This window comes from Plecotus auritus, assembly GCF_963455305.1.
Source record: "Plecotus auritus genome assembly, chromosome: 13".
Classification (NCBI taxonomy): Eukaryota; Metazoa; Chordata; class Mammalia; order Chiroptera; family Vespertilionidae; genus Plecotus; species Plecotus auritus.
Genome location: NC_137779.1, coordinates 25,089,113 through 25,113,699, shown reverse-complemented (window position 1 = coordinate 25,113,699; position 24,587 = coordinate 25,089,113). Strand labels below are relative to the sequence as shown.

Genomic DNA, 24,587 nt, shown 5'->3' with positions numbered 1-24,587 from the left:
GTCAGGCGACAGTAGGCACAGTGCGTGGTACTCCAGGTGGGGTCCCTGGCCCAGCACCAGCAGCCTCTCCGACAACTGGTCAGGAATGCAGACTCTCAGGCTCACCTGCACCTGCTGGCTCAGGGCCTGACTTCACCCAGCACTGCATGGAAAGCACGGGGCACAGGGTTTGCTGGCAGCCGACGGGCCAGGCACGTCAGTCCCCAGGCTGCCCAGCCTCCTTCCAGGCGCCGCTCCGACTGTGGCCATTGTAAGCCTGGGCTCCCGGCGGCGCAACAGAAAGAGGTGGGCGCTCCCTCCGTACACTTTTGTGATCTTCCTTTTGATGGAGTCTAAAATTATATCAGCCACTTGGCCACTCATGGTCCATTTATTCATTTATTGACTCAGCGGGAAAGAAAAACAACTGCTAAGCGGTGTGCTTTCTTTCTTCCCTCCACATCTCAAGGTGACGGCCGGGTGGCGCGTGCCTCTCAGATGAAAAGCCTCATCAAATCGTGCTTGCAGCTGGGGGCCACCGGCACTTGCCAGGGCGATCAATCCTGCCCTCCCAGGCACTCAGGATAATCTGCTTCCAATCGAGGGGCTGGGCTCACGGGGGTTGACCAGCACTCCGGAAACCAGGTTCTTGTTCCCATGGCCTCACTCCATTTTTCCTCAGTTCAAGGACAAGCCCTCTGGCTCTCTCCCAGGCCCAGGAGCATGTTAGCAGCAGCCCCTGGAGGCTCTTTCTTCCCCTAATTACCTCTCTGGAGGGCAGATACTGTCCTGGGAGAGAGAGTGGTCTGAACCAGGCAAAACTCCTTAAAATGGCTCCATGTTGAATGCCCTTTGGATTCCCTGCAGGTAGGTCTGTGTTTCCTGTGCAAATTGAAGCACTTGAAGAAACCCTTGCAGCATGTATGTCCCAAAGCAGGGTGGGTGGCAGGCTGTGGCCCACAGGTCAACTCTGGCCTGTGTCTGCTTTTGTAAATCAAGTTTTACTGGAGCACAACCGCACGCGTTCATCGATGTATTATTGTCTGTGGTGGCTTTCAGAGTTCAGAGGTTGAGACAGAGATTCTGGGGTCTACAAGCTGAAAATACACCTATATTTATTATCTGTCTCTTGGAAGGAGGAAAAGGAGGAAGAGGAGAAGGAGGAGGAGGAGGAGAGAAGGGAGGAAAAGAAGAGAAGGAGGAGGAGGAGGAGGATGTAGAAGTTGTTGTTTACTGGATCCTAAAATCCTAAGGTTCTAAACTTTTGTAGCACTAAGAGCTAACAATTCTAAGAATGTATGGATGTCAATATCCATCTTCTAATCAGTTGAACCACATGAAATCAACTATATCCCATCATTTTTGAACTATGCGAATGGCCAATTTGTATGGTTCGACCTAGTAAGATTTTAATACTATGTATGTCTTATGATTCAAGATGCTCTAAGACCTAAGATTTCCTGGCTTGACAATTCTAAGGTCTTGTACATCCCAGTTCTAAGATGCGACCATGCCAAATCCTAAGAGCCTGTGGGTCTACGTGTTGAGGAGCCTTATTGATAATTAGGAAGTGCTACTGTGTGGGAGGAAGGAAAGGCATGGAAGGTGATTAGCACATAAAAGAGCTGTGCTGGTAGATGCTCTTTTCCAAAAATGCAGGCCAGTGGTACCCTGTGGAAGAAATAATATAATCCAGAGAGTAGATGACAATGTTTGTATCCTTGCCATCCCCAGACCAGGGTGGCCCAGGGCACAAATGGGGTTTAACTTAGAGGCTCTGAGGCCCCAGTGAAGCGCAACCTCGGGGCTCTCAGGAAGACATGAAAACATCTTATTTCCTGTGTCCTTTCCTTTTGTCTGCTGAGCAGTGACATCAGTCTTCCTTTTCTCTCCCCACCACCAAGCAATTAGCTCACAAAGGCAGAAGCCTGAAGGATCCCTGAGCATTGGTGTATGAGCCTCTCTCCAGCAGGCCGCTTTGTCACTAAACCTCTGCCAAACATTAATAACAGCACAACCACGTCATCTCCCACCAAAAGCAAGCAGGAAACCTAGCTCTCTGCCCCGCTGGGGGGCTGTCCTCTGCAGAGAGCTGCAAATTCCCTCAACAGGGACAGACGTAGCCTGCCTTTTGCCTTTCTTTTCCCATTTGAAAACTTTGGGCGGAATGAGATGAGAATGCTGTTAGAGAAATGAATGTGCTGATTCTAATGATCTGCGTGGGCGGCAGAGGTGGCTTGCAGCAGGATGGGCTCCGCGTCATGTACCTGGCATGCAGCCACGGCCAGGCTGGAGAGAGGGCCGCTTTCCAATGAGGCTGGCGCCCAGGACGCTGAGCACAAACAGGAAGGCATCTGTGAGCCCACAGGTCATAAGGGGGGATGACGCAGCACATAAGAGACAGAATGGTCAAACGGGAAATGGTCCAACCACTGGCCTAGGCTTCGACCTCTGCTCTGAAGTTTAGGGCTTTCCTGCTCTTGAAGGGGCTCTGTGATGCTCTTTGCTCACCATGCTTGTGGTGATGATGGTGATGGTGGTGATGGTGGTAATGATGATGGTGATGGTGGTGATGGTGGTGATGGTGATGATAAATGTGATGATGATGGTGGTGGTGATGATGGTGATTGGGGGTGGTGATTGGTGGTGATGATGGTGATGGTGATGATGATGGTATGGTGATGGAGATGGTGATGATGGCGATGGTGATGGTGGCGATGGTGATGGTGGTGATGGTGGTGGTGATGGTGGTGATGATGATGATGATTGTGGTGGTGATGGTGATGATGATGATGTTGGTGATGATGATGGTGGTGATGATGGTGATGGTGGTGATGTAAGTAAGTAGCTAGCTATTGGTAGGGGAAGGGAGCAAAGGGAATCGGACACTGAGCGTAACAAACTGGGGAGCTGAATCAGACACTGGGCCTGCTTTGCTGGGAAGTTGCAGCATTTATGGGTTCCCCAGGAAATCACAGCATTGCCCTGCCCAGAGGATTAACACCCTTCCCTCCCTGTGTAGGAAGGAAGGACCAGCTTTCCAGTCTCCCCAGGGTACAGTTGGTCCCTTCGCCCAGACTATGGAGTGGGAGGGAGAGGACTAAACAATAAGGGAAATTCCGCTGCTGCGTGCATGCAGGGTAGGAGCCACGATGGTGACTACAAAGGTCTATCTAGCCTGGGAAAGGATTGGATTGGATAAGGCACACAGACCCCCAAAGATCTAGGAAATGGATTGGTTAGAGGGAGGATCCAACACCAGCTTGTGAAGGGTTGGGAAATTGATTGGTTATTTTGAAAAAGCGCCTGGTCCTTCTCAAGCCCCCACTGATATATTCAGCCTAATAGAGGATCGATCTCTCTCTCTCTCTGTCACACATGTGCTCACCCCATTCCTTTGCATGTCCTCTCTTCATAGCAGCTACACGGGCCTGAGGCTGCCTTGTTCTGGGACTAGTGCTTGGTTTAGGGAAGGGCACATCGCCCAAATCATGCCCATCGGCATCGGTGAGATTCCATTCCTGGACTTCTGTCTCATCTATTTTGGGTACCAGGGTCCTTCTTATTGAGGTTGACAAGTTGGTCATTTTTCAGCCTCACTGCCACCAGGGAAGGGAAAGCCTACCTGAGGATGGAGATGGAGAGAGAGGGGTTCACCCAGTTTTAAAACGTGGTTTTAAGACAAGCAGTTTTAGGTAATTTTTACAGTTTAAAACCAGCTCTAGAAGTGGGAGAAAAAGCCCTGGTTTGTAGCATTTGCCAATTTCCATGGCATAGATTCTCCCTTGATGGCTAATGTCAATTTACCAACGTGACATCCTTAAACACAGAACTGGGAAGAGGTGTTTAGCCCTGGCCGCTGGATTCAGCCTGTTGATACCATCTGACTCCCCCAAATTTCACTGGGCCTGAAACCAGAGGTCACTAGACTTTTTTTTTTTTTTTATTAGATGAACCCATGAATTCCCTTTTGCTTAAGCCAATAAGAATTTCATTTCTATCCCTTACAACCAAAATAACCGTAACTTAAACCAGCTCACTCCTCCTTCCCCACCACGCGCACTTGTGATTCCAAACCAGCCAATTCGCCCACTGCTTGGTCTCGCCTTAAGGTCTAAGGGTCCTTCTCCCTTTTTGTTTCTCAGCCAAAAACACACACAAAAGAGCACCAAAAAGAGATGAATTACTCTTCAAACCGAATTAGAGATGGGAAGTCAAGTCAGAACATTAAGACTCTGATCTGGGGCCCCCAGATTCCCTGCGGACCGCTGTCTTCAGCAGTCATCCAACTGTGACATGACGGTGCTTGCAACAGTGGAGATTAACCTTTCTAAGCTGCTCTGACACACAATTAGGTGAAGCACAATCTCATCGAAACAGTCTGGATTGGATTTATCTGAATAATTTAACGTACACCTGCAGCATTCAATCAATATCTCCCCCCTCCCCTTACATTTTTGTTAAGTAATTAACTTTGCGGAGTTGAGTCACACTCATTTCCAGGAAACGGAACGTGACAAAAGTTCAATTGATGGAGTCTCCGGGGACAAGATTAGTATCGGCTCTTCTGTTTGCTATCTCGGGACTCTACGCATTATTGGAAACGGGTATTAGCAACTTGAAATTCTGATTAATTACTGGAGAGCCTGTTTTCAGTGCAGAAACCAAGCCACGAGCCGGGGAGTAATAGACCCAATTATTCCTAGGTAGGCCTTCGGTAATTGATTTTATTATCGAGATATCTCATCTCAGAGGCAGACGCAAAGAAACTCATTTCATTAGATGATAACACCTCTTGAATTGAGACGGGCACATTCATTGCTTGGGATCGAGACAGCGTGGAAGAATTCTCTTTCAGGAAACGTGTCTGGGGCTGGAAGTGTCAGGTCCTAAGTCTCTTCTAGGGATCTAGTGTTCCGTTTGTACAGAAACCTTTCTGGGGGGGACAAACAGGCCACCAAGGTGCCTCGAAGCAGGGGAGGGGTGCGGGGGAGTGATATGAATACCCACGCTTTCCTCTGTCAGCTCTCTGAGAACACGCAGTGCAAGCGGTCTGGGAACAGGGAGTTTATAAACGTGTTGGATCGCGCCGAGATAACGGAGCAGTAATTAGGAGAATTATCTCGCTGTCAGGAGAGCCATAAAGGTGTTATTTACGCCCAGCTCGTGGCCCCACCTGCCCTTCATCTGGAATGCCTTTTTAAATACTTCCGTTCCCGGCCAAAATAATTCATCTTTATGCTCTGAAGTTCAGAGGCGTCTGCAGGATTAACACACTGAGAGCGTCTCTAAATGAAACCCTTCACCCTGCGTTTGGTGGAGGCCCCAGGTAAGTGGCAGAAGGAAGCTGCGGTCCGGCCTGGGCTTTGGAAATATGGGTCTTTGGGTGGTTAAAAAAAAAAAAAAATCAACGACAATAAACATGAAAGCTAAACGGAATCTGGCTCTTCGGGCTTCTTAAGACCCTCACCAGAAGTGGCCAGATGCTCAGAAGATGGAAGAAAGTGGACACGAGCGGAGGACAGAGGAGCCAGCTTGCCTTCGGGGGTAGTTACGTGACAGTCACAGCGAGACGCATCGCATGAGTTACTTGTTTAGTTTTTCTGAGTAGATGTGATCATTACCAATTTACACACACGTTGAACGAATGTCCTTGAGAGGGTCGCGTTCCGATGATGATGTAATTTTTTTAAAAAACACAGTCAGTGAGCCGTGAGACTCGACTTTAGAGCCTTTTGACTCCACACTTCCCCTCCTTCCACTCCCCCACGGCCTCCTAACCAGGGCGGGGTGTCCCCACCCAAGGAGACATCAAGCCAGTGGTGTGGTAGAACCGGCGCCTGCTGGCTTGCAAGAGCCGACTGCTGTATTTCAAGGAATTTTGTGAGCCAGTTGTTAAAACGCAGTCATTGTAAAAAATTAAGTGATGTAAACTTACAATTAAGTAAAACCTTATGAAAAACGAAGGCATTGCTTCCTAATTATTTTACTAACGTTGGACTGTTATCTGTGCTTGTGGAGCTGGGTCTTTCCTCTCTGCCTGGTCAACGTGCTGCACAGTCATGGGCCGCATAACGACGGTTCCGTCGTGACGGGCCGCATATGAGACGGTGGTCCCACAGATGGCAATGGAGCAAAAAACCCCTCCCACCTGCGGACGTCACAGGCGTCTTAACGTCACAGCCCGACACGTTCTTTACGTTTGTGGTGATGCTGGTGTAAACAAGGATGGCACAATCGATGATGTGCAGTACATAATACTCGACACTGAGAATAAACAACTACTTAGTATACTCTACTTTTTATCATTATTTTAGAGTGTAGTCTTTCTACTCATAAAAAAAAAAGATTGCTGTAAAAGAGTATGCTGGGTACTAAGTCTCTCGATTGCATCATTTTCTCATGCGCTTGATTTAATCGCGTGTTGTTGTGTTCAGTAACACACTGCACAGGCTTGCAGCCTCAGAGCAAGGGGCTGTCCCATTAGCCTGAGTGTGGAGTAGGCTGGACCCGTGGTCGGCAAACTGCGGCTCGCGAGCCACATGAGGCTCTTTGGCCCCTTGAGTGTGGCTCTTCCACAAAATACCACGGCCTGGGCGAGTCTATTTTGAAGAAGTGGCGTTAGAAGACGTTTAAGTTTAAAAAATTTGGCTCTCCAAGGAAATTTCAATCGTTGTACTGTTGATATTTGGCTCTGTTGACTAATGAGTTTGCCGACCGCTGGGCTAGACCATCCAGGCTTGTGTAAGTGCACTTGCTCTGTGATGTTCACACAACCACAAAATTGTCTCGCGACGCACGTCTCAAAATCCAAACGCATTCCCGTCGTTAAGTGGCGCATGCCTGTGTGAAGGCGTGCTTCTGCGCCTAGCTTCCCAATTCCACATTCACTGACATTCCAGTGTGAGCGTGGAGTCAGCCGAACGGGAGGATTTACACCACAGAGATGGGCACACACTGGAACCGGGACCCTGCCCATCCTGGAGAACGGCTGCTAACCACTTGCTAACAACCCACTGTCCCATGCTTTTCTCGTGGGACAGCGGGGCCTGGCGGAGTACTCTCAGGTCCCAATTCACTGTCACCTCCCGACTGCGTCAATGGGAGGCTCTGTCCTTACAGGGACATTCCCTAACACAGATGCCCCTCGTATGTTTCAGGCCTCACTTTTTTTTCCCATTGTTTTCCCCCAGAAGGTGGAGAAATATACCCCAAAGTAACAGCAAATAAATAATTCATGAATCATGTATAATGGATGCTGGATTTAACAGAAGTAGAGCCATAAGTGGTTGTCTATTAACTATTTATGACTTTGCCCGGGCAGCTGACAAGCCAGGCTCAGCGAGGAGATCACACCCATGCTGCCATGTTTTATTTAAACATTATTAAAAGGACACAGTCTGCAGCAAGGCTTTCAATCCCATTCAGAATTAGATTCTGCTGTGGAATCGCCTGTGGGTCTCCGCAAGGCTGGGATGGAGTTTTGCTGGAACTTCTGTCCTTTCCTTTTGCTCTAGGAATTTGAGCTCCTTCCTCCTCTTATCCTGGAATTCCTCCCTCGATCCTGAGCCCCCTTATCCAGTTTTTCTGTGACCTGGGGCGCATCAAGTCACCCCTCTGAGCCTCAGTTTGATCATCTGTAAAATGGGGAGTACCACAGGTGTTACCTTAAGGATTATTGTTAAGATGACACCAGAGCAGTGATTCTTAACGGCGTTGGGGGTGGGGGGGGTGATTTTGCTCCCAGGGAACATCTGGCAATGTCTGGCGATATATTCGATTGTGATAACTTGGGGGAGGGGTGTTAACTGCATCTAGGCGAGACCAGGGATGCTGCTAAATATCCTACAAGGCACAGGACCGCCCCCACAACAGACAGTTATCCAGTCCCAGCGGTTAACAATGGCAAGATGGAGAAACCTGAGATTACAGAATTGAAAGCAATATTCATTTTTATGGCTCCCTTTTTAAAAAGTGTACTTAAATGAGTAAGGCTAGGTGTTTAAAACTGATGATTAAGACAATGGGGTTGTGCTGGTCAGGCCTGGGTTCAAATTCTGACTCTGCCCCTTGCTGGGAATGAGGCTTTGGAGAAGGCGCTTCAGCTCTCCAGCTTTCGAGTTCTTGATTAGTAAGATGGTGACAATTACCTCAAAGGGCGAGGCTTGAACGAGAGACTCCTGCAAAGTACTTCACCCAGCGCCCAGCACGTAGTGAGGGATAAGCAAATCCACATCGTCATCATCAACTATTATGGGCGTGGGATGGGATGTGGACGTGAAGCTGGTAGACTTATGATAAAGTTTAAGTAGAAAGTCAGCAGAGTACTTGAGCACGAAGAAAGGAGAAAGAAGAGCAAAGCAACCTCTATTAAGCACCTGCTGTATGCCATCACTTGGCACCTTTACAAATATCATCTCATTTAATCCTCGCAGCCACTCGATGAGATGGGCTGCACTATACCACCCCTGCTGGACAGAGGGGGAAACTGAGGCTCTGCAATGCTAACTTAGCTGCCCAAAGGCTCAGGCTCCAGGTCCAGTGCTCTTTCTACCACCCTGTAGGGCGCTGAGTACCCTCCCGTTAAAATTCCTACCACTTGGAAACCCAGACGGTGGCCTTTTTGGAACCAGGGTCTCTGTGGATGTAATTTGTTAAGATGAGATCATACTGAATTAGGGTGGGCCCTAAATTCAATGACGATGGTTCTTATAAGAAGAGGAGAGGGGACAGAGACAGAGGAGAGAAGGCCATGAGGACACAGGGGCAGCAATGAAAGTCGTGGTGCCATTGGGAACACCCGAAGCCGTCAGAAGAGAAAGGTAGGACTCCCCCCTAGCACCCTCAGAAGGCGGGTGGCCGTGCCGACACCCTGATTTCAGACGAAGGCCTCTGGAACTGAGAAAGAATATGTGTACGTGGTTTTAAGACAACCAGTTTTAGGTACTTTTTACAGCTGCCCTAAGAAGCTAATGTATGTCCTTCTCTCAACGTGAGTCAAACAACTCAAACCTAGACAGGTGGGAGGTAAAGAAGAGAGCCGGGTGGGGGTGGGGGAGGGGACGGGATTCTGCAAGGACCTCGGTGGGGAAGCTGCAATGAGAAAGGAAGAAGAGAAGGAGGAGGGGAAGAGGCTGGGTTTCTATTCCCACGTGTGGGTTATCTGACTTTCTGATACCTGGACATTTGCTGAATGCACGTGCAGGGAAGTCACAGAAATGATCGGATGGCTGCTCCTCCATCTTGTTTCCATCATCTGAGAAAAGCAAACGCTGCATCCTCCTTGCAATCTTCCCCAGGGCTCCTGGTTGTCCCGAACCACTTCCTTCTTGTACCAGAATTACTTAGGGACACGTTCGTCTCCTCCTCTCAACCTTGAGCTCTCCAAGGACACAATCCCTGGTCCATTCCTGTCTGCATCTCCCGTAACATCAGCCCCAGGGCCAGGATGCAAACTAAAGTGTGTTGATCTGAAAGTTCCAAGTTTTTAAGACAAACTTTTTGAGCTGTTCTCTTAAGAGGCAAGAGTTCAAAATGTTAAGGAAACAATTCGGCAAACAATTAACTGAGAACCTACCCTATGCCTGACCCTGAACTAGAGACCCAGAGTCAGGTAACACCCACCCCTCTGTCTAGAAAGATAAGAACAAGGCGCGTATACTAACTGGGTGATATGTGCATGGGTGGGGTGAACACAAGGGAAGTAATTAACTCAGTAAGGGGTGGAGATAACAGGGAGGGCTTCCTGGAGGTGAGGTTTGATCTGAATTTTGAAGTTTGAGCAGGCAGGCAGAGGATGTGTGAAAACAAAGGTGGTGAGTCAAGAAAAAACACTGCATTGGGTCCTGAACAGTTGCTTTCAAGCGTGAGTAGAACACGCAAGGTGACAAGCGGCAGACAATCAAAGGCAGGAAAATCCACAGCGGCTGGATTTCACAGGCCCTGGGAAAGAACTGGGGCTTTGTTGCAAAAAACAATAAAGAGCATTGGGAGACTTCTTAGCAGAACAGTAACACAGTAAGATGTGTTCCTTCTGGAAAGATCTTCAATAGGGAGGAGCAAGAATGGAGGACAAGGGGCGATCCAAGTTAAAGGGTTACCGTAGAGGCCCAGACCAGAGCGGGTGTGGTTTAAATAGACACAGGAAGCAGGGGTGGAGCAGGAGGGCATGGACTTGAGAAATCCCTTAGGAGGGTAAAAGCAACAGGCCTGCCCACTAACTGGGGGAGCCCCGGAGAGCCAGGCCTCTGCACTGTCCAGCTCGGGCCCCTCTAAGAGTGAGCAGAAAAGCACCATCCAAGCTCTTCAAGACCTGGGACGCTTACGGAACGGACACCTGGCTCAGGAAAGAGTTGCGATGACAGAGGCAGGCCAAGGCAACGAAGGGTAAACCCAACAGGTGCAGCCTCCGCACTAAAAGCAGGTGCATCGGCCTAAAGCAGGCAGAGGGCAAGCCTCCCTGACACCTCGGGCTCTTCCTGCTGCCCTTGACCCCCCCTTGACCTCCTCTGGCCGCCTGGGCTTTGTTACTATTGAAAAACAACAGGCCACGAATCCACGGATGGGCTGTCTCCTCGCCCCAATGACAAAGGGACTTGAATGATTTAGAGGCCAGGATATTTTTTTCTCCATAATGGCTCCTGGAGTCGCCAGGAATAGTACATTTACTAAAATTAATGGCAAAACCTCATTTTTCTTTTTTCCAGGAGGAGAAGTTCCATCGGCGGGATAATTGATCCTGATCTGGACGTGCCGGTGCACCGGCAAGGGGTGTAAATCATTCACACGAAACAACTCGCAGCCTTTAAACCAACAGCAACAGTGACAAATGGCACAGGCTGGAGACAGGCGGAAAGGAACCCAGAGGGAAGATCCATCAACATCCTTCCCACTTCTCACCAGGCCCAAAGTGCGGGACCCTGTTTTTTGGTCTCCCGCAGCAGAGCCATTATTCAGCAGCGTTGAGTTGAAAGGGCAGAATTAGATACGCAGGGATAACTTCAGAGTTGGACACACAGGGCTGCCAAGCTCAGCTCCGCCACTCCCCACTCTGCAGCCCTGGGGAAGGCACCTCACAGGTCTGAACCTCCACTTTCTCCACCTGCTGGGGTTGTCCTAAGTGTGAAAAGAAGACAACGTCTGCCAAGGGCCGGAGCATAGAGAGACTCAACAAACATTTGTCCAAATGAATGAGTGAATGAGTGAGTGAATGAATGCTTGGGCTGGGGAGTTAGGAAATTCTCTTCCTCCCGTGGAGATTTGGAATTTCATAGATGGGAAATGAAGAGGGCAATGCTTCACCCAAAGAAATGATTTGTGGTGGAGATAGGCGGCAGGATCCCCAAAATGCGAGCACGCAGACACCTTGTATTGTCAATGAAAGCTCTGAGCACCCCTTACAGAGGAATGTGTAAAATACACAGGCAATGGCCTCAGCCATCTCTCTCCATTCAATGTGAGCAACCTGAGGGCAAGAGTTTATTTTGTTCCCCGGTGGATCCCCAACATCTAGCAGGAGGCTTGGCCCACAGTGAAACGTGCATGAAGGAAGGAACCAGAACCCCGAGTGCTCTGCAGGCTTTGGGGGAGGTGTTCGGAGAGCACGTGACATGGAGCAGCCGCCCCTGGTCTTATAGAGAGGGGATGGGGGGTGGGGGAGTGGGCACACTGGTGACACGGACAGGGACCCGGAGAGATGGTCTTATAGAGAGGGGATGGGGGGGGGGTACACTGGTGACATGGACAGGGACCCGGAGAGATGATCTTATAGAGAGGGGATGGGGGGGGGGAGGGTACACTGGTGACACGGACAGGGACCCGGAGAGATGGTCTTATAGAGAGGGGATGGGGGGGGGAGGGTACACTGGTGACACGGACAGGGACCCGGAGAGATGAGACGGCATCTTCCGAGAAGCCTGGGAAAGTTCCAGGAAGCCACGCCAACGGGAGGGGCCTCGGCCACAGGGTTCATCTTAAAATGACAGTGCTCACTGAACTGTCCCACTGAGCTGGGTTTTGTCTACCTTTTAAAAAATATATATTTTTATTGATTTCAGAGAGGCCCTAAATCCAACTACAGGTGTCCTTATGAGAAAAAGGCAGAGGGATGCTGGAGACCTGCGCACACGGAGACGCCCGGCCTTGGGAGACAGAGGCAGAGATGGGATTGGCGCAGCCGTAAGCCAAAGAACACATGGGACCCCCAGAATTCGGACTGGCAAGGAAGGGTTCTCCCCTAGGCCTTCAGAGGGAGCACAGCCCCACCAACACCTTGATTTCAGATTTCTGGCTCTCCTCGGAGCTCTGAGATAAGCCATCGCCATTGCTTAAAGCCACCCGGCTTTTGGTCATTTGTTAAGGCAGCCCTAGGAAGCACACACACCTCCCAACCACACACCCCAACATAAAGAGAGAAGTTCAGCCGGGGTCAATTTATCCAAAGTCTTGCAATTAGAAACCAGAGAAGGATGCAGCTCGCCTTTCAGCATACATGCGAGCTTTGGTTTTAGAGTTTTGTGTTCTATTTTGATTCATAGATAGGGGCTGTGCTACAATCTTGTTAGTATTGTGGGGTCTTGAAAGATCTTAATGTGTCCCTGGGAAAGGGGAGAGGAGGAAGAAAGTGAGCAGAGAGAGAAACAGAGGAGAAAGGGGGGAGAGAGCGCACACAAAAGGGAGAGGGAAAATCCATTTTGATCTGGCCAGAACCACTGGGCATCCGGCCAGTTAAAGAAGACATCAGAGGAGAAAAGATGGGGATGTTCTCTCGCTCCAGCCGGAGCCGGCAGGAGGGAGCCGGGCTGCCTGAGAAGCGGGCTGGTTAATGAGGAAGCTGTCCTGTCAAGTGAGGAAGGGCCTCTCGCTCCCAGAGCCATGGTGGGTGGAGGAGCTGCCAGTCATGGGGCTCGGGCTTTGTCTGGGGACTTCCTCTCTGTGCGGCGTCTCGCCACCTCCCACACAACAGCCAGCCTGCTGGCGAGTCAAGGGCAAAGCTGATGGGAATGACATTGACCATGGGGGGCAGTGGCCAGAGAAATATACCTGCTGAAGGGCAATTTGATGAGAGTGGACGGGGCAGAAAGGAGCTAATGACCGGCACTGAGAGGCCTCTGGGCCAAGCCTTGGCATGGTATGGTCTCAGGGAAGGCTACGTGGTGGGGGGCAATGGAGGTGCCAGATGCCTCCTGGGTCACAGAAACGAAAGAAAACCTGGCGTCTTGGGGTTCTTCAGCCTCGTGGGGAAAGGGAGGAGCAGGCTCTCTCAGACCTGTGATCTCTGCAGGAAAACGTTCTCAGAAAAATACACTGAATGATGAATAAAACCTTCCCATTGGGCAGGGAAAAAGTTTTGAAATGTCCTTTGGCCCACACCAGGGAGCAAGCATGGCTAGGTGAATGAAGGCGGAGACTGCAGAGTTGGACAGACCTAGATTCAAATGCTTCCTTGCATGCAGCACCATTCTGATAACCCCTTTGGCATGTTGATGCCCCTGTGCCTCAGTTTCCCTGTCTGCAACATGGAGATAAGCATAGTGCCTACCGCACAATACTGACCAGAGGATTTTAAATGACAAATGTGTGACCTAGAACCTGGCATAGAGCAAGTGCTTAATAAATGGTGGCTTTAACATTATCCTCTTTATCTTTTACATTTGTTGTTATTAATAGTCCAGAATTAGCACTGACATTGGCTAGGTGTACTCTGACACAAGTTACCTCACCTCTGCGAAGCCTCAGTTTCCTCATCTGTAAATGGGACAATAATTCTGACTTTGCAGGGTTATGACGATGACAAGATATTATTACGGATGTGAAGACTCCATGCAAGGCAGACATTTAATAAACATTGACTGCTTGCTTTTCACGAGGCAATGTGTAAGGCTGGAATGTGTAAGGCTGGACCTGGAGTCTGAGACACAAAGGAGCTTGGAGACCATCCAGGAGTGAACACCATTGGTCCACTTTGCCCCCCCCCCCCCAACCACCAGAGTTAGCAACCACTGGCAGGATAGTCTCTCTGCCCCTCTCCTTCTGGTTTGCAGCCTGGCCCACTGGCACCAGATTCTAGCCTCTCTCCAATCTCAAAGCCTCCAGCGCAGGACCACACTCACCAGCTCCATGCACCTGCGGCTGGCCTCCGCCTCCCGCTCCACCAGCTCCTGCATGTCCGCCTTCAGCTCCTCCAGGCGCCGCTGGTAATACTGGCTGCTCTCCCGCTGCTGGGCCTCGGCCGTGGCCGCCTGCGAGAGCTCCTCGCCCATCTTGATCAGACTGTCCCGAAGCCGGATCACCAGGACCTGGAGGGGGGCCGAGAGCACACGCCCACCTTGGGGGTTAGAGGCCCAGGGGCAGGAAACTGGGGGCTCCAGGAAGGGAAATCCTTTGAGGAGCCGCTGTATATTTTTATAATCAGGATAATTATTCTGATTCCTGATACAAAAATGAAGACTTGACTTTAAAAACCTAGGAAACCGTCCGGCCCATGTGGCTCAGGGGTGGAGCATCAATCTATGAACCAGGAGGTCAGGGTTCAATTCCCTGGTCAGGGCACATGCCCGGGTTGTGGTCAACCCCCAGTAGGGGGTGTGCAGGAGGCAGCTGATCAAGGATTCTCTCTCATCACTGATGTTTCTCTCTCTGAAATAAATAAACACACACACACGTGTCTAGGACATGATAACTGCTATTCTGAGAGTAGTGTACTGATGAGAACCCTGACTCTCAGCATGATCTGGATTCAAATCCCAGCTCTACCCCTTCCTGGCTGTGCGACCTTAGGCAGGTCATTTAACCCCTCTGAGAGATGGGCATGGTTACAGTTCCTAGGTCCCAGGGGCACTGTCGGGACTGCGCACATCAAGTCATGCAGAAGGCTGAGCTCAGTGCCTGGCACACCGGGTATCTGGATATGGGTTGGGAATTGTTCCTATTTACAGCAGCCTTCGTTCATCTCAAGGTGTGGGAGGTGGAGTGGTCAGTGGAGAAAACACTAAACCAGGGAACAAGCCCTTCCCCCACATGGGTTTTGGTTTCCCCATATACAAAACGGAGGTTTGAGGAGTAACCTCCCAGGAGCCTCAGCTCTATTATTTATGGCACGTTCCCTTTCCTGGGGGGAGAAATCCCACAAGGATACATGAAGCAATCCAGGGAAAAGAGCTGCGGGCATCACCAGTGCTACGGAACGCAAACCCAGGGCTATTGTGCAGAATTCATTAGTTGGCCAACAAGCCGGGAACCAAATGATTCTGATGGGTAAATACTCAAGTGTTGACATAAAACGAAGCCCACATGAATATTTCAGGCCCTTGTTGGGGACTCGGAGCCCCTTTCCAGATCAGAGGCTGGAGATAAGCTTTATTATTCACTTCTCCTTCGTCCTGCAGATGGAGTTTAAGCAACATTTTCCAAGGGCAGTAGGCGGGTTATAAAGAAGTAGAGCTCTCAAACTGTGTTCCTGACGCACCCCATCTCAAGGACCAAATTCAAATAAGTGAATCTGGAGATTGAATCTGCCATTTAAAATTACTCTCCCATAGATTTCTTTTTTTTCTCTGCTATCACGTGACTATGCTAGAATCAAGTAAAAAGAGATACATGATCTAGCCCAACATGATGTATTTAATTATTTAAAATGTAGCAGATCAAAGTTTTGAGGTGATCTGCACAGACATATGCCTTGAGGAATTCCCCGAGAAGTTCTGAGACTCACTGAGGGTCAAGACAAAGAAGAATTTGTCTTTGTTCTTCATCCATAGCACAATTCTTGGAAACCAAATGCCCAGGAGGAGATTGGGCGGGAATGTTACCCAATGAGGAGCAGCCTCTCATTGTCAAGAGGCACTAGCATACTACCGGTATGGTGGGGGGGCCAGCTGGCTGTAGAGAAAGGAAAGCCTGGGACCCGGATGGTCAACTGTCAATCTGCTCCTGTCACTGACATGACCTGGCTTTATCACGAATAAATCACTTGACCTCTCTGGGGTCATCTTCTCATTGCATCCCACCAGCCCCATGGGGCTGCAGTGGATGTCAAGTGGAACAGCTGATGTAGAAGGATTTAGACAATGATAACATTGTCTGTAAAATGTCTCATGTCATTGGCCTAGAGAGCTAAATGTGAATAAAATCATTGAACTCCAGTTCCTCCAAGCTTTCCTGTCCTTCAAGGCCCAGGATCAATGCCACCTTCTGGAAGCCTCCCTGATTCCCAGCCTGAAAGGACCTCTGTCCTCCAAACCTGACAGCCCTCTCTCTATATATTAGGAGTATTTATATACACGTCGTATCCTCACCTCCTACAAAGTTTTATGCTCTGATAAGCAGAATCTGTTTCATACATCTATGCACACACCAGGTGCAAAGCAAATTTCCGCTCAAAATGAGTGTGGGGTGCAAGAATGGATGAGTGAGTAGATGGAGATGGCAGAATTGGAGCAATGGATAAAAAGATGGAGAGACGGGGGGTCAAGGTCTCAAGAACAAAACAGAGGAAGAGAAGAAAGAATGAAGAGAAAAGAAAAAGAATCCACGGAAGGAGGATGATGGATGGACTGATGATGGCATATGGAGTTGGCTAGAGACAGATGGAGGTGGGTAGATTGAATGGATAGGTAGTTTGTGGAACAGTGTGGTTGAAGAAAGGAAGAAAGGAGGAAGGAGGGAGAGAAGGAACTTACACGGGAGGTGGATGAGTAATACATAGCCAGATAAAGGCATAGGCATGGACAGATGGACAGAGCTTACAAAAAGGCCTCACTTCTCTGGGCCTGAGCAATATTTACACATCAGCAAGTACCTCAAATCTCTTAATCTGCACTTTCTGGAACTCCGTCTTGTTCTCCAGGTCACAGATGACTGCCTCTTGCCTGCTGACAATGGCCCGGTCCACGGTGGACTGCTCCAGGTACTCGATGCGCAGCTGAGCCACCTGCAGCTGGGGACAGATGCAAGGGGTCCGTTGGCCACCTGTGGCCCTGAGTCACACAATGGAAACACATGCAGGCCTCAGCCCCAGGCCCCTTCACACTGCTTCCTTCTCGGCTCAGGGGCTGTATGGTGAGTGCACAGGAGGCACTGCCCGTTCCAATCCGAGGACCCTCATACCCGCCCCGGCCCCTGGGTCTCAGGGCCTAGCAGGTGACATTTCCTGGGCCTTCTGCCTCCAAAACAGGTCTTTGGATCAGTGCTTCCCTCACCTCCTTGCCCTGCTCTGCTAGGGGAGCAAAGCCAGGCTGTGAGCAGCAAGCTTCAGCATCCAAGGATACAACCAAAGTGGGTTGGGGAGCCAAGGCCTGTATCCGAGTTCAAAACCTGCCTCCACCCGTTCCCAGCTGGATGGGCCCCGGCGCGTCAGCTCCCTTCCCCGAACCTCACCGCTTTGTTTTGTGTGTGAGGACTGAGGAGGTGAGTGCCTGGTAAGTCATTAGCCCCAGCAAATGGCCCCTGCTGCTGTCCTCTTGTTGCAGTTGTTGCTACTCAGTGCCATGGACACTGGCTTGTCACTCAGTCCCTCTGACAGTCACTCCAAGCAGGCACGTGCAATAGTTCTGGGAGAGCTTTGAGAATTTCATGGATAAGAGCGACCCACCAACGAATGAGGGAAATCTGGGGGAGTTTGGAGGAACCATGACTCAGAGGAAGATTTCACGAAGGATGATGATCCTGCCTAGACCAGAGCATCCCGTCTCCTTGGAGCCATTTCTCAGCAGGAGAAAACCCTTCATCACTGAAATGGTGATGCGTCTCATTGCACAGGCATCTCTGGATGCTGAACGGGCACAGGTTAGAGTGAGTGAGTGTGTATGTGTCCATCTAAGATTGCTCTCAATTCATTTGGCTCAAGACTGAAGTTGAATGAATGACAGTTTCCAGGGCCCAGAGTGTGAGGTCCCAGAAGGAACCCTTCTCTTTCTCCCCCACAACAGGGCGGCGCCGAGCGTACTTGTTCCTGCAGCTTGTGCTTCTCCTTCTTGGCTTCCTCCAGCTGCAGCTGCAGTTCCTGGATCTGCCCGATGTCAGCAGCAGACTGGTGAGACAAAGAAATGCCACTCGAGAGCTCAGGCTTTGCTGGGAAACTGCCCCTGGCAATCCCTTCTCCCTCTGGGTGGGGGCAATTTAGACCCACAGATGTCTAAATTTCTCAGAGTCTCTATGACAGCAGATGGTTCCCAAGGGGTGCCTCTCACATCCTCCCCAGCATCCTTCATCTCAGCGTTCACCAAGTCACTCCCCTTAGATAAGCCCAGAGCTTTGGTCAACTGTCTATAACTTTATTATGCACCCTTGAGAGCCAAGACAGCAACGGGCTGGTTACATTACTAGGACCAGATTCTGAGGGGAGAGAACTATTCTGAATGTCAGGTAACTAGGATTCCAGACCCAGATACTGGCCATGGCAAGCCCCAGAACCTCTCTGCACCTCAGTATCCCCATCTGTAAAATGGGCTGATCGTCTCTGCTTAGCCCTTCTACAACGCAATGCATTTGTTCAGAGATTAAGTGAGGCAATGGAGAATAAAGTTTCTTTAAAAAAAAAAAAAAAAAAGCAGAACCAAACTGTTAAGTGTGATTATCTCCATTTAGAAGGATTCCAGAGGGCAGAAGGACCCCTCAATTTCTATTTTCCACATGTATTTATCATTGCAGCAATTTACAATGGGCATATGAATATGCTGCTTTTGTAATTGAACGAATAAAGAAACTTCCATTTTGAACAAAAGTGTGATTAACAATGCAGAAGATGGCCAAGGCTATTTTTGTGGCAGTTGTTATCATGTTGATGATATAATTGATTTTTTTGGTTATAATTATTCCTTGTTTAGCAGAAATTCCTTCAGATCTAATCTCTATAGGGTGCATTTGAAGCCTGGCAGGCATTCTACCCTGGATCTCCTCTGGGGGTACAACGTGGGGGAGATGCTCATTGCTCTTGGAGGGAGCTGTTGTGAAGTTATGCAAATCAGATCAGCTATGCAGATCAGAAATCTGCCAGGGATCCTCCTCACATCCCTCCACTCTACCCAAAGCCTCTCGCCTGGCCCGTGTGGCTCAGTGGCTGAGCATTGACCCAGGAACCAGGAAGTCACTGGTTTGAATCCCAGTCAGGGCACATGCCCAGGTTGCGGGCTCGATCCCTAGTAGGGGGCGTGCAGGAGGCAGCTGATCAATGATTTTCTCTCATCATTGATGTTTCTATCTCTTTCTCCCTCTCCTTACCTCTCTGGAATCAATAAAAATATATTTTAAAAAATATGTAATGCACACTGAAGGCAAATTCTCCCACCTGAGCAATGAGGTCCTTGTGCTTCTGCATGAGGTCATTCAGGTCATCCTGGTCCTCGTCAATGCGCTTCAGGAGGTTGGCTCTCTCAAACTGCAGCCGGTACAGCTGCTCATCCACCTGGCGGGAGGCAGGACAACAGTCAGGGTGAGGCAGAAGGGTGGGTGGGAGGGGGACTGATGCACAGCAAAGAGGGGATTGCCTGTGGGTGTGTCAGGTGAGTGGCCATGGGTGTGTTAATGCATACCGTGGGCATGACAGCTCCATGTGTGTGTAGGGGGTATGGGAGTATGGGGACAGGTTCCTCTTAATCTAATGCAAATAAAATCTGGGACCAAGAGACCAGTAGAAATCTTGAGACAAGCTTTTGCTTATAAATCTCTAGTTACACCTAAACTTTAGGATTTTACACAGAAAGTATAAATTTACACCAACCCTGTACAACCAGAGAAGGGACTTAGAAACCCATGCCCAATTTTCACCAACATTAATAGATCCGTAACATATGTTCATTTGTCCCCATTCAGAAGGTACATAGTAGGTGGCAGGGTCCCTTATAATGGTGAGCTAAGTGGGCCCATGAGGATTGCCTTTGTCTCCACTTATAAGAATAGACATGCAATAGCCCAATGATAATGACCAAGGCCCCTCCTATGTTGGTGAGTGCATAGTAGGACTACAGAAGTAGCCAGGGCACTGCCTACAGTGGTGAGCATGCTCTGGGTGCACAACAGAAAGCTGTGTTCCCATTGAGGGTACTGAGCAAACAATAGGCTCATATCAGATGCATCCCCACAGTACTGAGCACACATTAGGTCTACAATTTGCCTGCCTTTGCAGAAGTGAACACACAGTTGACCCTCATATATACCCTTGTATCTTTATAAAGCTCAGCTCCTAGTCAGATGCCTGTACTTTCAGAGTGTTAAACACCCAGTAGGTCTACAATGGATGTCTATAGGTAGTACCCAGTAAGCCCACAATAAGTGCCCTTTCCTTCTTATAGTGCTGAGCACACAGTAGGTCCAAGCTAGATCAGAGCCTGTGCTGGCCCGGGTCCCCAGAGTTTCAGAAAGGGCCAGGTACCAGGCTCTTGCTCCGGGTCATGCTCTCCAGCTCGCTGTGCATGTTCTCCAGGTCCGCAGTCAGCGCCTTCTGGGTCTTCAGGGCATCCTCACACTTGGCCTCACTCTGTTCCAGCTGGACCGGGCAGGAGGGCGAGAAGAAAAGAGAAGAGGCCTTGTGATGCTACCCTTTGACTATCCTTCTCCTCCAGCCCATCCCAGCCCCTCTCAGGCAGCGGAATCATTTACAGGCGACCTTCGTGTCTTCACAACTGTTCATCAACCTACAACTGGCGAAGCACCTGTGTTTGCATTTGAGGCGGCCCGGTTCTGAACCCACTCAAAATTGAATAGGCACTGCCCCAGGAAATAAGGCCAGGCCACCCCAGCTTCAGTGCCAGGAGCTAGTCAATTCTCTTCAACAAATATTTGTTGACAGCGCTGGAGTGCCAGGCACGGAGCATACAGGAAACTGTCACCTGATCCTGTGTCCTCCGGGGAAACAGGCAGGAACAGGTAATGAATACAGTTAAAAGGATGAGGGCATGGGATGCTTGGGAATACGGGATGGAGGTCAGGGAAGGCTTCCTGGAGGAGGTGCTTGTAGACAGTTTTCAACCAGAGTTGAGAACCCCCTTTTAAATGGTATGCAAACTATTCCGCAGGTGAGCATTTTCCTGGGCCCATGACTTTCACTAGATTCTCAAAGGTTAAGGGCCACCTACTTAAAGTTTCTCTTTCTCACCCTTCCACCCACCTGCACACAGTAGGCCTGCTACCCTAGCAAAGTGGGGCCATCAAGAAGGTACCATTACCCACGTGGCTCTAGAAGACAGACAGTCCCCACTGGAAAAAGCCACGTCTGTTGCACACACCCTAAGTCTATTCTGCGATGGGCAGTTTCCCCTTGATTTTTGAACCCTAAAATCTCTGCGCAGAAAACGTCCTTAGAAATCACCTAAGGAAAGCACTTAGGGCTCAGAGAGGGGCAGTGCCTTGCCCGAAGTCACACAGCTGCAGGGAGCGAAGATAACACTTGCGGTTGTCCAAACCAGTGCATTTTCTCAACTGCCAGCACGTGGTCCCCTGAGAACAGCTAATGATGTTAACCTTGGTGCTCAGGGGCAGAATTTTCTTAAACAACAAGCTAGAGTCCTGAACTGATGTGTGTACAAGCTCTGAGCCCTGAGCCCACTAAGTAAGTGAGGGGGCCCCACTGATCTATAAAAGGAAAACAATGGTGCCAAGGAGAGGTCGCCCCAGGACAATTGGTCAAGATGGGGGGGCTCTATGGGTACAGCCAACTGGGACCATTTCAATCTCCTTCCAAACTGGGCAGAGAAGGTCTTCCTCAGAATGTCCGGGCCCTCGGCTGGCCCAGATGTTAGAATAATAATGACAGTGGAATGTCGGGGGAAGGGAGGCAGCCATTCATTTGCATATCAACTATCAAGCACCCTGTTAAAGGTTCTACTTGCATTTTCTTCTTTAATCCTTATCTTGGATCCGAGTATATACTGCTGATATTCCCATTAAAAAATTTCATTGAATGTATTGGGGTGACAGGTGAGGAAATGGAGACCGTAGCCTACTCCCACAGCATCCTTATACTGGCACCTCTAGTTCCAGCCCCATCTTGCCGCCACCCACCATAATCCACAAAACCCGTTTTCAAGACCTAGAGAACAGTGTGTTCCTGCGGCTGGGCTCGGAGCAGAGCAGAGCCTGTCGAAGGAGGACTTGGTGGTCCATTTCCTTTAGTGATTAGGAGGGACTGAGACACACTGAGAAAAATGATGTGGAGCAAGGGGAGGTAATTGGCATTGTTAGAGCGTAATTGACAGAGGACATGAAAAGGCAGGCACAGTCTTATCTTCCCGCAGGCAGTCTCGGGGAAGGCAGGGAGCCGGGATGAAGGGCTCCCCCTCCACTCTGCGGGCAGGCAGGGCTACACCAGCCCTTGATTCATGCACAAGTGAGAGGCCTCACTAAGGAGAGCCATTGAAGCTAAGACCTAAAAGATGCAAAGGAGACAGACAGCCATGTGCAGACTTAGGGGTAAGAGAGGCCTGAGTGGAGGCAATAGCAAGTGCGGAGGTCCTGAGGCAGGAGCAGGAATAAACCTGGTGCCGAGGCACAAAAAGAGAGTGCATGTGGCTGGACGGCTGGACGGAGAGGGACAGGAGGAGATGATGCTTGTGAGCCAGGATGCAAAGATAGGTTTATTTTCAGCCTGAAGGGAAACGAACGGCCGTTTCTAAGGAAGAGAGTGGCATGGCCTCCCTCTGGCTGCTGCGGGGAGGATGAGCTTGGGTGGACAAGCCTGGAAATAGGGCGGCCGGTAAGGACACTGCTGTGGTCCCCCAGGTAGGAGTGGTGCAGGTGCTCCGATGAGAGCGGAAGTGGAGAAGAAATGGGAGGATTTCACTGTGGAGGAGCGTGAAGAACAAAAGGTCTGGGCAGGCAGCAGCAGACGGGCCATCCTGGGAGATGACGTCAGAGAACTAACAGTGGAAGACAGAGGCATCACAGCAGGGCCAGGGTGCCGGCCAAGTTGCTACGCCCAGCGCCAGGAGGCTAGTGAGGACCATTGTAAGAAACTCAGCAGGGCGGAGCCGAATAGGATGACAGCCGTTCCATCTGCTCGTTCCTCCTCTGGCTGAGGGTTTCATCAGCGTGGCGCCATTGGTCCTCAGAGCCCCCGGAGAAAGATGGCTCTATTTTTAACCCCATTTTATAGATGGTAGAAGTGTATGACCCAGGAATGCTCCTTCCTTTCCCCGTCTCCCTGGAGCAAGCAGGGAGAGGGACCAATTATCCCCAGGCAGAGATGAACAGAGCGAGCACGCAGTCAGTGGAGGTGGCTGTTGGCAGATTTTTAGCTCCTCCTGGGTTAGGGATGGGATTATGTTGGCCAGGATGGTTTTGGCATCGATGACTACACCTGCTACTGTTTGGGTTTTTTTTGTTCTCTTTTTTTGTTTGTTTGTTTTTATTTATTTTTATTTTTTTACAAACCCTTGTGTCGAGGGCTGACTTTCAATAGATCGCAGCGAGGGAGCTGCTCTGCTACGTAGGAAACCCCGACCCAGAAGCAGGTCCTCTATGAATGGTTTAGCGCCAGGTTCCCCACAAACGTGCGTTGCGTGAAGGGCGTGGGGGCGGCCCCCTTTCCGGCCGCACCCCATTTCCCACGATGAAGGGCTCTCCACACCGGACCCGCGGAGTGCGCTGCGCCGCCTCGGCGAGGCGGTTGGGCGCGATGGCCCGCCGGCGGGGGACCGGCTATCCGCGGCCAACCGAGGCTCCGCGGCCAACCGAGGCTCCGCGGCGCTGCCGTATCCTTCCGCCTGGGTACACCTGCTACTGTTGCTTGGGGACCACTGGCAGTGCACTGCACTTCGTAACAGCCCTTCAACACCTCTAGGAGGCAGGGGCCACCATGAGGACCAGTCGATCTAGGAGGAAACTGAGGCTCACAGCGGGGAAGTGACTTGCCCACAGTCACACAGCTGGTCGGTAGATAAGCTTGGTTGGTCCAACTCCAGAGCCCGACCTCTTAACTGCTGGGCCCCACCACCCTTCTCTGCAAAGTCCGGCCATGCAGGTAGGATGGATTACAATACAGAACTCAATCGCAGGGCACACTCTCCGTGGCTCGGCGTGATCAGGGAAGCCACCAGGATAGTCGTGCCGGAATCAGGCTGCGCTGTATACAGTGAGAGGCGGAGAAATCAGAGAGAACGGAAAGAACTCGGAGTTTGGATCAACGTGGGGGCCTCAAGGAAACACACACTGTCACGGAGATGAACAAATTCAAACCACAGGGAAGAGGAAGGACCAGCACGTGTGGCCCCTTGCCACGTGCCAGATTCTACCCTGTGTGTGGAGGTCAGAGCTCAGGCACTGGAGCCAGACTGGCCTCTCCCAGCCAGTCATTTAACCCCGGCTGTGCCTCAGTTTCCCCATCTGTAAAATGGGGAGGGTGGCTCATCGGATCTCTGCAGGATAAATGAGTGAAAACAAGGATGTGCTTAGCATAGTGCCTGGCAGTGAGAAAACAGGGAAAAAGCACCGGTGCTTGTTGCTATTATTCATCCCTTTCACCCCCTTAACAGCCTGAACAGTGGGATGTTTAACACCGTTTTGGAGGTGAGGAGCCTGGAGGAGAGGCCAAGCTGTCGGGGCCCATGTCTGAAGGAGTGAGTTTGGGCCTCCTGGCAGACTGGAACCGAGGGAGGGGCACCCCAGAGGCACAGTCA

The 24,587-nt window shown here is 50.3% G+C and overlaps 1 protein-coding gene across 1 annotated transcript in view; it reads right to left on the bottom strand.

The window, feature by feature from the left end:
* MYO18B (myosin XVIIIB) overlaps window positions 1–24,587 on the bottom strand; it is a gene marked incomplete at its 5' end in the record, with an annotated part of 185,465 nt that overhangs the window by 33,633 nt on the left and 127,245 nt on the right. Inside the window, 5 exons of the mRNA XM_080649891.1 lie at window positions 14,091–14,276; window positions 16,778–16,915; window positions 17,924–18,007; window positions 19,265–19,381; window positions 20,348–20,461. Coding sequence (XP_080506017.1) covers window positions 14,091–14,276; window positions 16,778–16,915; window positions 17,924–18,007; window positions 19,265–19,381; window positions 20,348–20,461 — 639 coding nt within the window. The remainder of the gene's footprint in view (window positions 1–14,090; window positions 14,277–16,777; window positions 16,916–17,923; window positions 18,008–19,264; window positions 19,382–20,347; window positions 20,462–24,587) is intronic.